Source organism: Platalea leucorodia (assembly GCF_965183815.1).
Source record: "Platalea leucorodia genome assembly, chromosome: 12".
NCBI lineage: Eukaryota > Metazoa > Chordata > Aves > Pelecaniformes > Threskiornithidae > Platalea > Platalea leucorodia.
Genome location: NC_138834.1, coordinates 14453314 through 14467896, shown reverse-complemented (window position 1 = coordinate 14467896; position 14583 = coordinate 14453314). Strand labels below are relative to the sequence as shown.

At 53.4% G+C, this 14583-nt stretch overlaps 1 protein-coding gene across 2 annotated transcripts; it reads right to left on the bottom strand.

Annotated features, from left to right (window-relative positions):
* Positions 1-1019: 1019 nt before the first annotated feature.
* Positions 1020-14575, bottom strand: TBX3 (T-box transcription factor 3). 2 transcript variants are annotated; one of them, XM_082325049.1, is made up of 8 exons: positions 14375-14575; positions 13307-13751; positions 11207-11474; positions 9820-9966; positions 7639-7715; positions 6168-6325; positions 4063-4766; positions 1020-3295 (listed from the first exon to the last, which is right to left on the bottom strand). In XM_082325049.1, the coding sequence occupies exons 2-8, from the start codon at positions 13699-13701 to the stop codon at positions 2849-2851; spliced, it is 2196 nt and encodes a 731-aa protein (XP_082181175.1). In that variant the 5' UTR covers positions 13702-13751; positions 14375-14575; the 3' UTR covers positions 1020-2848. The 2 variants fall into 2 exon arrangements, with proteins under 2 accessions (XP_082181175.1, XP_082181174.1); XM_082325048.1 differs by lacking the exon at positions 14375-14575 and having other exon boundaries at positions 13307-14256.
* Between the last annotated feature and the right edge of the window lie 8 nt (positions 14576-14583).

Sequence of the window (14583 nt, the reverse complement as noted above, 5' to 3'; positions counted from 1 at the left end):
GAAGGGGGTCCCGCTGGGGACTTGTTAAAAAATGGGGGGGGGAAATAGCTTTATCGCCACTTTCAGCCCCTGACCCTCTCTTTATCTCGGCGGCGCAGGAGCCGGGGGCCGCGGGCCGAGGGGCAGGCAGCGTATAAAACAGGATACAGGCTGGAAGTACATCCTTATAATATTTATTACTGGCGGAGGATGAATCACTTTCTAATATACGGGCCACTAACTGTTGAAGGGAGAGGGGGGGGGAATCTCTTTAACAAGGAGGAATATATATGTTCTGCTAAAGGATGTGCTCATGGACTGGCAAAGGTACAGGCAGGGGCTGCCAGTTCTCCTTACTTCTCTTCTCAGTGACCTCCCAGGCCACTGGTCCAGCCCGCAGCCTGGATGCCTGTCCCCATTTCAGCCATTTTCTAGCTTCATCTCAACACAGCAGCAGCCCAAGGGCGAGAAGGGGCGATTCCAAGGAGGAGGGGGGGGGAAACACAACCAAACCCATGTATTTCCAGGTGATAACTAACTGGAAAAGCCAATTCCCCTGCCCGGACGGGAGGGAAAACGAGCCCAGCAACACCATCAACTCCCGAGCACTTTACCTGCAACCTTTGGAGGAGGGCTCTGCATTAAAATTTAACCGATCTATTCTCTAATTCTTCACTTTTGCGTTATTAATTTATGACAGATAAAAGCATAGCTGAGCCTTTCTCATTAACTTTTCAAACGCCACTTAATATTCTTCCATTAAAAGAGGTGACTTAGTAGCCTCTGGATCGACTTTAAAAGCGAGAGGGATAAAGACGGAAAAAGTACATTAAACAGCTCGCTTAAAACTCGTACTTCCCCACCAACAATTCAAACCACACCATCCCGACTGGTTCCTGCTGGCTCCTTCCAGGAGAAATATCTTAATATTGGGAAGGGGATGGGGGGTGGAGGAGAGAGGGATATATATCTTTCAACCCCTCCATCCTCCCAGGCGCTTTCGGGAGGGTTGGGGTGAAGGCATTTCACAGTACGCCCAAGACATTTCAATAAAAATTTATTGAAACTTCAGTGACTTTTAAAAGGGGGGGGGGGAAAAAATTACAGGAAAAAAAAACCAAGAACTTCTCAACATTTATATAACACAAAATATACCTTCATATTTTTTTTTTTCTTTGAACCAGCTCTGAGCACCTGACTTTCAAGCCAAGAAAATATGCACTCACTCAAACAAAGACAACAAGAAGCACAGTAGTAAAACTCCATTGTGGGGTTGGGTGGTTTTTTTTTTTGACACACCAAGGAAATGGGGAAAAAATAATACAAAGTAAAGAAAATCCTAGAATCTTCTTTTTTTTTTTTTCTCTCAAGCCACTGGAGAAGCCTGTTGTCGTGTCTTAACGTATATAATTTCGTTGTTGTTGCCGTTTTATACGGAAAGTAGCGCTTTGAAGAAATCGAGGATTAAAAGCCACCATGGCACATTGCTTTTTCTTTTATTTATTTTTTTTTAAAGGTCTCTTTGATTAATTTTGTTTCCGCTTTGCCTTTTGCATTCGGCTCCTTTCCGAAAGGAGGAGGGCAGCTTTTCTGGGGTGAACTCCGATTTAAAAAGTGAGCCCTCAGAAACGGGGGTTTTTCTCCTCTGGGTCGGGGTGGACGCTTAAAGGAATTACGAACTTGAAATGAAAACGACTAAAAATAAAAACAGAAGGGGGAGAAAAAAAAAAAAAAGACAGCTGCAGTCGTATTTACAGAGATATGTACAATGTCAATAAATTAAAGTTTAATTTCGAGTATTCATATTCCACGTATTTACAAGAGTTATCAAATAATTACATAAATACTTTGTTTTAATAATAGTGTCCGCTCTTTTCTTCTTCTCAGTATGTTTAAACCTTGTTATTGCATATACAATTAAAGAGGGAAAGCTGTGATAAACCTACAGTCAAGCTACAGAGGTTTTTAGATAAAATAAATTCACTTTTTTTTTTCTTTCCAACTACACTTACTGTTGTTGCTACAGGGAGGATGTTTAAGGTAGAGGGACGAGGGTCTTATTTTTGTTTTTATTATTATTATTCACAATTTTTTTTTTCCCTGGGATTTGAAACGAGCATGAAAAATAAACAAGAAAACCCCACCGAAATAAAAAAATAACCCCCCCCAAAAAAGCAGACTACTATGGAACATGCAAAAAAAGCCACCGGCTGGCTCTCAGACATCACAATAATATTTTAAACACACAGCTTCCCTTAATATCGACTAAGGGGGTTGTCGGTAACAACCCGCCCAGGAAACAACTGTTGAAGAACCGATATGCGAGTTACTTACACACTTTTCTTTCGGAAAGAAAAAAAAAAAAATCACTTTTCTTACTTAATTTTTATTCATACGTTTGCGTTTGGGTTTTTTTTTTTTTTATTTTTGCTTTTAGGTGTTTTTTTCTTTTTTTCTGGGGTGTTTTGGTTTTTTTTTTTACACAGTTAAAAAAAAAAAAAAAAAAAAGAAGGAAAGGAGGATGCCCCAAGCCGGGCGGTGCCCCGGCCGGGCCAGCCTGCTCCCTGCGAGCAGCCTCCGACCCAGCTCTCCCACCTCGGCTCCGCTCCCCCATCCCCGACCCTCTCCCTACCCTCACCCCTCCTGCTTCGCCAGACACCTCTTCTTGCCGATAAGCGCGCACACAACGCCGGGGGATTTTATATTTAAAAAAAAAAAAAAAAAAAGAAGAAAAAGAAAGGGGAAGAAAAACCAAAATAAAAGAGGGGGGTAAAAAAAAAAAACCAACTCGCGGGTGGAGGATGTGGTTTCTTTCAAACAAAGTGCACTGCGAGACTGATTTGAAATGAGCTCCCGGAGGCCGGGGGGGTTACGGGGAGCCGCTGCGGGATCTGTCCTGCTTGGGATCGAGCCCACTGACCAGGCGCTGGATGTTTTGCAGTTCGCTGGTGGCCGCCTCCTTGTCTGCGCCCAGTTTGGGGGAGAGGGAGACGGAGCCGGAGGAGAGGGTGGACGAGCGGCTGGTGAGGTCCGAAGCGGAGTCCAGGGGTACGGAACCGGGGCTGGTGGTCAACCCCCCCGCCTTGCCCTCGCCGGAGCCGGCGGCCAGGCCGGGCAGGGCGGTGGTGAGGAGGCTGCTGCCGTCGGGCAGGGGGACGGGCAGCGGGTAGGGGCTGTAGCGGAGCCGGGGCCGCACGGCGTTGAGGAAGGGGTGCCGGTGCACCGAGCTGGAGGCGGCGCTGGAGGCGGCGGCCGCCGCCGCCATGTAGGTGTAGGGGTAAGGGAAGAGGCTTCCGAAGGGAGACATGGCCAGGCCCTGCGGGAGGGGAGGAGAGAGAAAGGAAAGGGTTAGCGGCCTGCAAATCCCCCCCCCGAGGGGATGCTCCGCGGCACTCCCACGCCAGGCACACGCCAGTGGGGGAGCTGACAGCGGCCAAGCTGCCGCTGCCCACGGGAGGGGATGGAGACCCGTCCTCCCAGTGCCGAGGCCAAACCACCCGGACCCCCCCCCCCTTGGCTCTGCCCTGCACGGCCCCCCCCACCCCACCAGCCCCCCTCCCGCTGGGGGTCGTGGCTCAACGGGGGCGAAATGAGCTCAGGGTGGCGTGGGGAGGTTTTCTCTCGCCGGGACGAACGCTCTGTCCCGTCCCCGCAGGTACGGCCCCCCCCCCCCCCCCCCCCCCGGGCAGCCCCGGGCATCTCCCCCCCTCCTTCCCCCGCCGGCGGCTCCGCTCCGCAGGCTGCGACGCGCCCCGCACCGCGGAGCTGCGGGCCGGGACTGCCCCGGGGGGGCCGCCAAGCCCCCGGGGGGGGGGGACACACAGAGGCCTGGCCCCGGCCCAGTGTCCCCGGGAGCCCAGGAGCGAGAGGACAGCGGGGCGGGGGGAAGAGCTCCGGGAGTTCAAGCTGGGCCACCCCCCCCCGCCCTGAGGCTTTCCCACCTCCCGTTTTCCCCCAGACCCGGGGAGGGAGGAACCCGCAGCGGGGAAGCCAAAGGGGGTGCCCCGCTGCCCCCCCCCCTTCCCCCGGGACGGAGCCCCCCCTGCTCCGGAGGGGCAGCCGGGGGCGGGGGGGATGCGGTACCTGCGAAGCCAGGACGTGCTGCTGCAGATGGAAAGGCAAAGCAGCCGCCGATGCTCCCGAAAGTCCCTGGGCCGCCGCCGTGGCCATAACCGTGTTGTCCAGTCCCGAGACACCGGCGGATGCCCCGGAGACGGTGGCGAGCAGGGGACCCATACCGGCGGCCATGCCGGAGAAGGCCCCCCCCATGGCGAACTGCCCGGGGTGCAGCAGCAGCGGGTGCCCGTTCCCCAGCGGGTTGAAGAACTGCTGGCCGGCCAGGGCAGGGGGGAAGCCGAGGTTTTGCAAGTGTCCCTGGCTCAGGTGGGCCGTGCTGTCGGTCTGGACCGTGAGGGGGGCGAAGGGCTCTTTCCCCAGCAGCCGGTTCTCATCTACTTTGGGGCCATCCCTGAGGGGGCTTTTCAGTTCCTCGCCGCTCAGGCTTCCCCCCCGGGTGCTGGAAGAGATAGTAGCCGGGCTGTGCCGGGAGTCCGGAGGGGCTTTCTCCGTCCTCTCTCGGCTCCGGCTCCCCGCCGAGTCACCGGGAAAGAAGTGGCTTTTGGAGGGGCTGCCCCCCTTTTCCCGGGGGTCGTCTCCCACGGCCGCGGCGGAGCTGGCCGGCGCTGGGGTGGTGGCGGTGGTCGTGCTGATTTTCCCCGCCTCGTTGGCTTCTAGCAAGGGATCGTCTTTGCTGTCTGCATCGCTGTCTCCCTCGCTGGGGCAGAGATCTGCAAGACAAAGGGAGCCCGGGGCTGGGATCCGGCGCTGCCCGTCCCTAAACCCCCGGCGGGCCGGCAGAGGGGGCAGAGACCCTCCCTGGGCGGCCAGAGATTTAAATGTAAATACTTCCTTTTTGATGAGTATACAAATAAATACACCCCCCGGCTCCCACCGCCCGCCCCAGCCAAGCCAACCCCAGTTTTACACAGCGCAGCGAAACTGGCGGGGGGGCCCGGGGCCGGCGGCTCCGCTCCGCCGGGGCTGCCCGGGGCGGCGGCGAGCCCGGGCCCCCCCGGCCGGGGCAGAGGCAGCGGGGCGGCCGGGACCCTCCCGGCGGGGCCGGAGGGCCTCGGGGATGTGCCTGCTAAGGACTTTTCCAAAGTTTTCAGCCCTTTCAATGGGCGAACTTTGAAAACACACACACACACACACCCCCGCCTCCATCACCCCCTGGACCCCCTCCTCCTCCTCCCCACCAAACGCATGCACGGCTTCGCTGGATTCCTCTGCACTTCATCTCCTAATTTCAGCGCCCCAGGTGCGAAGCTCTGGTTTGCTTTTCGGGTCCCCTCCCAGCTCCCCTCCCCTCAGCTCGGCAGGACTTTAAACAAACGAGTAAAGCAACAACAAAAAAGAGGTTGTTTCCTCCTCCCCCTGCACCCCCCGCCCCTGGATGGATTAATACATGGGAGAGAGCTGCAGACAGCTCCCAACCCCGCACGGAGAGAAACCGAGGGTGACTTTTCTATAACAAAGTTCGGGACTGTATCCAGGGGAAAGATCCTTCCTCTAATAGCAGATTCAGAGAGGAATATTAATGGAGTGACTCCAGTTTTGAACTTTTGCCCCGTGGTCTGTCTTTGCTCCCTTGACTCGGAGCTGGCTCCTTTCTGAACCAAGGAGGGGAGGAATGAACGTGCAGCGGGAGGAGAGGGAGGCCGGGGGAGAGGGAGAAGGAGAGAAAGAGAGGGGGAGAGGGAAAGAAAAAGAAAAGACGGGAAGGAGTGAGAGAAAAAGGGAAAGAAGGGAAGAAGGGAGGGAAGAAGGGAAGAAGGGAGGAAAGAAGGGAAGAAGGGAGGAAAGAAGGGAAGAAGGGAGGAAAGAAGGGAAGAAGGGAGGAAAGAAGGGAAGAAGGGAATGAGAGAGACAAAGAAAAAGATAAAAAGAGCGCAAAGGACAGAGAGAGAGGGGAAAAAGAGAGAAAGAAGAGAAATAAGCGGGAGGCAAGAGAGAGGAGAGGCGAGAGAAAAGAGAAAAGAAGGAAAGATCAAGGAAGGCAAGAAGGAAGAAACGGCGGTGCCGGAGGGCAGCGGGACAGGCCGGGATCTGTCCCCCGCAGCGCAGGCGCCCAGGCTCGACCCGGGGGGACCCGGGGGGGTCCGGGGGGGCCCGGGGGCCGCAGCTCTCACCTTTGAGGCTGGAGGTGCCGACGGCGGGCACGGCGGGGCAGGAGGACTGGGCGAAGCACTTGAAGGCCGTCTGCTCGTTGGACGACTCGTCCGAGGTGGGGTTTTCCTTCTTCTGCCTCTCGTCGTACACCCGCATGGACTGGAGGGTCAGCTGCTTCCTGCGGGCACACGCACCCGCTGGGCGAGTGGCCCCCGGCCCCCCCCGGCCCCCCCCGGCCCCTTCCCCAGCTCCTATTTGGGGGTGATGGGGGGGAATTGAGGGCCAAGGTCCCCCGGAGGGGGGGAAGGCGTTTCTCGCAGGCAGGACTTGGCTGCTAATGAGAGGAGATTTCTTGGAAGCGGTGAGCAGCTCCTCAGCAAGGGCAGATATTAAAGACAAGGGGCGGAGGGGAGAGGGAAGCATTCCCTGGAGATTAGCTTTTAAAAGGCGAGGATGTTCCAGAGATATGAGCCATCTTAATGGTTGCTAAGATTGCTAGGAAGTGGTTATTTTGTTAGGCACTTTATGTAATCTTTTCACCAACAATTAACCCGGAGTAAAAATCTATTTATATTTAGAGAGAAATTAGAAATCATTTCCGTCCTGTGGCTCCAGCCTTGGCTTTATTTTCACACTGACGGACAAGAGGAGCTGGCGTGTGTGTGTGTGTGTGTGTGTGTGTGTGTGTGTGTGCTGGGCAGGGAGAAAGGCCTCTTGTTTTACATTACATCCCCCCCTCTCCCTTTTTTTTTTTTTTTTGGGTTAAAAAAAGAGGAACAGATTTATTCATTATCTAAACCCGAGTGCAAATGGCTAAAATATCCTGTCTGGTGTAACACAACAAAACAAAGACATATCCCCTATCAAAGGGGAAAAAAATCATCCCTTTCTCTATTTTCTCCAATATTAAAAATAAAAATTTAGGTCCCATTAGAACGAGTCCTGTCCGTCTGTCTACCTGGGGCACAAACTGTGTCCTGCTGCTTTTGGAAAAAATAAAGAATCTTCTGTCATTAATTACTTCCATATTCACAAGACGCCTCTGTCAAAACAGTTTATTTATATGTTTCTCCTCCACACTTTAGTCTTTTCGATACAGTCCCCGGGAAAATGCCAGAGGAGAATCACCCAGCTATCGGCTCTGCCCTCGCTTCTCCCTCTTTCCCAGCGGAATTTCTATTCCAAATACAAACTACAGTGTAATATTCCTCTCAAAATCTTAAGGGAAACTTCTTTCTCCGGTGATATTTGCTTAATGCACCAACATCCCTTTGGCCAGCCATCCCCTGCGATGTAAAAAATAAGCGTGGAAAGCAGGGAAGAATTCCCATGCAATCAGTTTGGCGTTATTAATGACAAGATCCTGATGAATTCTGGCGGGGGGCAGCGGGGTTGGGAGACAAGGCGAGGTGATTTTGACCTCTGCTCATGTTCTGAGCTTTACACATGAAAACCAAACGAGGCACCTATATATAATCTATCCAGACTCACCTTTTTTCCCTCCTTCCATTCCCGGTGTCCCGAAAACCCTTGGCAAAGGGGTTGTTGTCAATTTTTAATTGAGTGATCTATAGGACGGAGGGAAAAAAAAAAAAAACAAAACAGGCAAGGGGTTGGGGCAGAAATAAGGAGATTTTTGTATTAAAAAACAACAGCAAAAAGCCCCCCTCCCAGTTCCCCCAGTGCCGGCAGGACCCCGGCAGGAGCAGGACAGGGCAGGGAGCAAAGGGCCCCGCTTTTGGGGTGAATCTCCGTGTTTTGCCGAGCTGGTTTGGGGGCAGCTCGCCCCCAATCCCCCGGCCGGGCTGGCCGGTGACCCGGGCCGTGGTGGCAATGAAAGAGCCCCGTGTTGCTGCCACCGCATCGGAATTAATTTAGCCGTGCAATGCGATCCATGCAAGTTATGCCCGCGCTTAAAACTCTTTAAATGCCATAATTAAACCGCAAAGGAATCATACCCACCCCCCTTGCTATAATAAAATACTTTATATAATCGCATTATGCTCCGTGTGTGCGTGTGTCTTGGGGCGCTGGGGGTGCTAAGAGCGAGATGATTTTGGGGGGGGTAGGGGGGTAAGTTTTTTGGTGAATGCTTGGGGGTTTCCTCGGGATCCAGGTTATCGCTGGGCAATGGCTGTTTCTTCCTGCGTTTGGAGGGATGAGGGGTGCAGGGCACCCCGCAACTCCCCGTGCCAGCGCGTACGATGCCCCCGGCCGGGGGCTCCCCTCGCTATAACGGGGTGCGGGCGGTGGGGACGGGGATGCCGCCTGCCCGCCGCCCCGCTCCCGGACCGGGCTGGAGGAGTCCCAAGCCTCCAATTTGAGAAGAGAGCAAGACCCCGAAGAGCAAAGCCCTGCCTGCGGGATCAGGAAAGAGCAGGAAAACCCACTGCCAAAAACCAGCAGGACTTTTACTCCTCCCGGTGCTGCCGGCCCTGCCTCCGGACCTGCCGGCGAGGCGGCTCCCGCCGCTCCCGCACGCCGCTTTCCCGGCGATTTCATGGCAATCAGACAAATATGCTCATTTCTGTCCTTCAACTAAGCCGGCCCCAGCTGATAGACCGGGGCGGACAGCCCTGCTGATAAGTCCCAAAGCAAAGTCTACTCTCTGTACACGCATTTTCTTTCCGTTTCCTTGCAAGCGCCCGGCCGCAGAAAGCGAGGAAAATAGCCCGAGCCCCGAGGGAAAAGTGGCTTTTTGGAAACGGAGGGCAGAAGGGTGCAGGACCCCCCCCCCCTTCACACCTTAATTTTTGCATAGCGAAGGATGCAAAGGGGGCAGAGGGAGGCGAGGGAAGCTGCAGCGAGCGGGCACCGCACATCAGCCTCTGCGCTTAACACCCAGGCAGGCAAAGTTATAACTTATAGACAGAAAAAAATCAAAGCCCCTTTCTTGGCTCCTTCGCTTCCTTCCACTTGACTTAATTATCGTAAATTCGCCGTTTGCCACTCTCCCAACTATACCACCTTCGTCGCAAGCGACAATAAACCAGCAGAAATCCGAACGCAGCGTCTGCAGCGCTGCAAAACTTTCTCACATTGGCTCTTTCAGACCTTCCAGCTAAATTCAAGCGAGATACCCCTCTCTGATCAGAGCATATTTCTGCACCACAAAAAATAATAAAACACTGCAGGATGCAAAAAAAAAATTCATAATATAATAATAATAGGAACCAGACGTGCGCTCCAGCCTTATTGCCAATTGCTGTTAAAGGAGCTAAAACAGCACAAAGGCCAGGAAGAATTACAAAATCTCCAGCCCCGCTGCTCTCCCCCCTCTGTCTTTCGACACACGGAGCCGATTCTTTTTTTTTTTTTTTTTTTCTTTCCTCCTCCTGATGCGTCTTAGATTAAAGCCACACTGAAAGCAGCGATCCCCACCCCATCCTACCCCTTTCCCCATACCGGGGAACGAAAAAAAACCCGAAACACACACCCCCCCCCACCCCTCCCTTTTAATTGCCTTCCCCGAGGTCGGTATTAGGAGAGTGCCCGACCCCCTCCCCCGGCGCTTTCCCGAAGTTGGATCAAGGAGGTTTCGGGGGGAAGACGAGGAGAGGGGGGGAGAGAGAGGAGCGGGATGGGCTTCGTGATTTTTAAGGGAACAATGCAGAGTAAAAGCTCTCTTAAAAGCCAAAACACGTAAAACAAATCCTTTCTTAATCTCCTTACCTTATCATTCTGGTATGCGGTCACTGCGATGAATTCAGTCTCCGGGAAAACGTAGGTCCTGAACGTGCTATAGGGAAGCTTGAGAATATCGTTTGCTCGGACGATGTGGAACCGGGGCTGGTACTTGTGCATGGAGTTTAAAATGGTCTGGGGGGGGCAGCGGCCGGCAGCAGAGAGGGCAGAGGGGGGAAAGAAGAGGGTCAGCTGGAGCAGCACCCCCGCCCCGCACTTCCCCCAGCCACCGGCACTTTCTCCTCCTAATTTGCCTTCCCTCTCCTTCCTCCCCTCACTCCTCCTCCCCGCTGAGCACACTCCAAACACACGCACACTCCTTGCAGCATCCAACAAAAAAGCACTGACAGCTCCGGCTCGCCGGGGTTAGGCTGGAGCTCTCGGAGGGGAGAGAGGGGGAAATCCCAGCAGAGCTCTCCTAGGAGAGGGGGAGAAGCTCTCGGGGGCTCCGGCCGCGATGTCTTTTGATTTCAACGTGAAAAAAAAAAAATTAAAATCAAGTCAAGAAGCAGCAGCAGCTACAATAGCAACACCACCACGAGAGCCTGGGTTAGGTCTAATTGCTTGCCCCAATCCACTTAAGGCCTTCTGCGAAAGGCAAAAATGTATCGTCTAATCAAATCACAGCCAGCAAATGCAATGTTCGGCACATTAGAGATCCCCCGGCCGCGGCCACCACCAGCAGCCCCCGGCTCCGAGGCGGAGGCTTTCCCAGGAATAGAAAGAAATGGCAAGGATCGTCCCAGCACTTATCAGCAGGTTTGTTTGATTTCACTCTTAGGGTAAGTTTTTATCTCTGCACGCCCAGTAAATGTAAAGGAGTGGATAGACATGAATGGGCAACTTGACCTCTGATTTCGGTCCCTGTTTATTTTCACTCCGGCTTGCTTTACATTATCCAGATTAATATATATTTAAATGTTTGCGTACTTAGGCCTTTAAGCCCTTTATACACATATGCGTATCATTTCCCTACGCTTAAAAAGTGTGATCGACTTTATTAAAAAAATATATATAGATATATAAAGTCACCACAGCTCCGAGAAATATCGAGTTGCGCTCTGCTGGAAATATCCCTCTAAAGTGAACGCTGAATGGCACGGGGAGGTTCCAGAATAAACTCGAGTGTTTAATCCTGACCTCGGCGGTAGCAAAAACCCACGGAAGGTTATAAAGCGGCCCCGGTGTGTTGGAGGGGGTGTTTATTCCCCCCTTTTCCCCGCGTTTCTGCCGCCGGCGGGAGCTGCGGGCACGGCCCCGGCCGCGCAGCCGCCGCGCTGCCGGGTGGCTCCCCCCGGCCCCACCGCTCCGGCCGGGCAGGGAGGGCGGGCGGGCGGGCAAGGGGGGGGCAAAGGGAGGTGGGAAAGGCACTCACAAATCCGTGCTTGTCAGAGATGTTGTTAGTGAGCTTCAGCTTGTGAAAGGTGACGACTTTGGACATCCATTGTTCGCCGGTGGCCGGGCTGTCCGGGTGGATGTACATTCTCTTTGGCATTTCAGGGTCAGCTTTGCCGGCTACCATCCACCGGGAATTATGGAATTTGTACCTACAATCATCAGCCGCCACAATATCCATCAATAAAATGTACTTGGCCTTTTTATCCAGTCCAGTGCATCTCACTTTAAATGGAGGAAACATTCTCCTATGGGCAGAGAGGGGGGGTGGGATAAAGAAAAGACAAGACGAAAAGAAAATAAAATTAATTACAGCGTTTGAACAAGCTCCTGAACCTCAGTAGCGCGTCCACCAAGCAATCGCTTCAGCTCAGAAGCAGAAAAGCCGTGTGTGTCCCCCCCCAGCAAACGGGCTTCCCCCCGCCCCCAGCGAAAAGCTTTCTCAAACGCTTAAAAGTTTCGGGAGAAAAATGGTCCCTGGGATGGGAGGCGGAGGGGAGAGGTTCGGGTTCCCTCGAAATCAGCAGGCGCCTACCCTCTGCCATTCCTCAACAGCAAAGCCTGATTTGGGGCTCTCGGATCTCTCCTTATTTCCTTTTTGCCTGCTAAACAAAGAGACGGGAACAGCTCGCACCCCGATAAAATAAATATTCTGCTCTACTATAACCCACTCCGCCGAGGAGGAGCGGAGAGGGGAGTTTTTCACTTTGCAGAGGAGGAGAAAAAACCCAACCCTGCAGTGAGGGCAGGGTGGCTGCCGTGGCTTTCCCCGGTGATAACCCCTTCGTGCAGAGGGCTCCCTGCAAACCCCGCTCCCCTCCGCTCCTAAGTCCAGCTCGAAACTGCAACAGGATACCACAAATTTGCTGTTTATTATATCGAGCGGTTGGCATTCAGCAATCTCAACTTAAAAGGAAACACATGACTTTGCAACATGTAAGAGCGCTTAATGCTGGCCGAGGCTTTCGCGCAAAAACTTTTGACCACAATTAACAGAGAAAACTTCGGGAAAGCAGTAAAACGGGCGAGGTTTTTTTTTTTTTTTCCTCCTTGCTGCTCTTAGGTTTGGTTGGTTTGGTTTTTTTCGCAGCCTGTAGCCTGCAACTGGTGCTCTGCAAGGAGGTGAAGCTCCAGCAAAGCAGCTGAAGGCCATCTAAGAAGACTTTTCAGGAGTGGCTTCCTCAAGTAATTCTCCTGGCAAATTACAGGCGAATTGTTTGGGAGGTTTCTAAGAGAGTCCCTCAGAAAAACACCCGGCTGCGAAGGGGTTTTTCTCCCTACGTGTCATCCCAGCAATAGGTCGAGATGGAAAAGAGCAGAGATGTCAATGAGTGGCGAACGCAGAGAGGGATTTCGGCTGGGTAACCCTATAAAAAGCAGCAACGCCGAGCGTGGACGCGCCGTGTGCGTTCATTCATTCCCACGCGAGGTTATGGAAACACAGGGACGGGCAGCACGGAGCTGCAAAACCCTCCCTGCCGCCCCAGCAGGACGGCTGGGTGGGTTTGTCAGCTTTTTGTGCATTTCCAGGTACAATTAGTCAGCGCAAATGCACGCCTAGATCCCGGTAGAGAGCCAGGCACAAGCCAAGCAACCGATAAACCGAGCCTATCTGCCCTCCTGCAGCTCCCGCCTCACCAGCAGCCGTACGCCGCTCCCAAGAGTTTTTCCTTTATTCCCCCTTCTCTTTCCCAAGGAAGAAAAACTACGTGCGGCAAGGCTGAAATCAGGCCAGCTCCTTTTCCAACCCCAACTGATTTTCTTTCTGCTACCAGGCTTCTCCAGAAAGCGTTAAGCTACTGAACCACGAAGGGACCCTGCGCAGGCAGGGGCTGAGCAGGGCCGGTTCGCGGCTCAGCGGTGGAGCCTTTCCCCGCAGCCTGGTGCCCGAGGTGGGCTCGGATCTTCAGCTGCCTACACCTTTCCATAATTCCAGGTGAAAGGAGCTTTACGGAGGGATTTGTCCGCAAAAGAGCCTTGCTCTGGAGCAGCCAGGTGGGGTGCAGAGACTGAGGGGTGGGGGAGAGGGGGAGAAAAAAAAAAAAAAAAAAAAAGCCACGAACCCCCGACCCAGACCTACCTTCCCGATTTGGTAATCACCATCTCCGTGCCTCTTTTATGGAATTGTTCCCAAAGCTCTTTGGCTTCCAGATGCACTTTCGGGTCATCTTCCACCTCTTCTTCTGGCTCCAGAGTTTTTAAAGGCCTCAGATGGGCTGCTGCCTGGTGACCCAGGGAAGAAAAGGGGATACCAGTCTCTGCAGCCCCCACTAACTGATCCATGATGGGTTTAGCCAGAGCCCCGGGAAGGGAGAGGGCGGCCGCCCCGTTGGGAGGCAAAGCCAGAGCCGGGAAGAAGGGAGGCTGGTGTCCCAACACAGCGCTCATGGCAAAGTCCGGTGCCCGGTGAGGTAAAAAAGGATGATAAGCCATGCTTGTCCCAGGGATTACTGGATCTCTCATCGGTATATTCATCCACTCCACTCCTCGGTCTTCCTACTGCTGGAGTAGTCCCGGAGTGGTTTCTAACAGCACATCATGAAGAAGAAAAATTAAGATAATAACAATAACAGCAATAAAGCACCAAAAAAAAAAAAAAATAGGGTGGGGGGAAACAAGCTCTAGACAGCACAGTACATGGGGGAGAGGCAGAACTTCTACAGCCTACGACGTCCCGAGCCGGGGCACATCCCCAGCCCTCGGGACAGCGGATTAACAAGATTGTTCATTATTAGTCTTGCTTTTTTTGTGTTCAGTCTCTGCAGGTTTGTTTTGTTTGTTGTTTTGGTTTGGTTTTGGGTGGTTTTTTTTTTTCCTGAGTGGAAGTCCTTGCGCTGGAAAATGAACGCCGAAGAAGGGGCAAAAAAAAAAAAAAAAATCCACGGGTTCGCTGGCTGCTCCTGTTGCCGCAGAAGGGCTGGACGAGCCGAGATCCTTTTTTTTCTTCTTCTTCTTTTTTCTCTTAGTCTCGATCCCCCTTCTCTTCTTTCGTGGCGGAGGGTGACGGCTCGAAGCTGGGTTTTCTTTTTGGGTGGCTGGCTCTCCCCCCCCCCCTCCCCCCCCACCCCTCCACCTTTCCTCCGTCCGGTCAGGCTGCAGAGCAGAGGCTGGGAAGGGAGGGAAAGCAGAAAGAAGCAAACAAACCCACCCCCCCTCGCCGACCGAGGAAGGCTCCTGAGCAACCTTCAGCAGCAAAAACTTGTAGGGAAATCTGGTTTCCGCCTCGCCTTCCCCCCTCTCCAAGCAGGAGCTGGTCAGGGTGCCCTGATTTCCATCAGGATCTCTTCTTGCTTTCACCCTCCTCCTTTTCTTTTTTATTTTTTTTCCCCCTCTCTTTCTCTTTCACTCTGCTTAAAA

Coding starts and splice junctions, on each gene's coding strand:
- TBX3 (XM_082325049.1), bottom strand. CDS start 13,701: ATGAATATACCGATGAGAGATCCAGTAATCCCTGGGACAAGCATGGCT. Junction 9,967..11,206: donor TCTCTGACAAGCACGGATTT/GTGAGTGCCTTT, acceptor TGCCCCCCCCAG/ACCATTTTAAACTCCATGCA. Junction 6,326..7,638: donor AATGGAAGGAGGGAAAAAAG/GTGAGTCTGGAT, acceptor GTGTGCCCGCAG/GAAGCAGCTGACCCTCCAGT.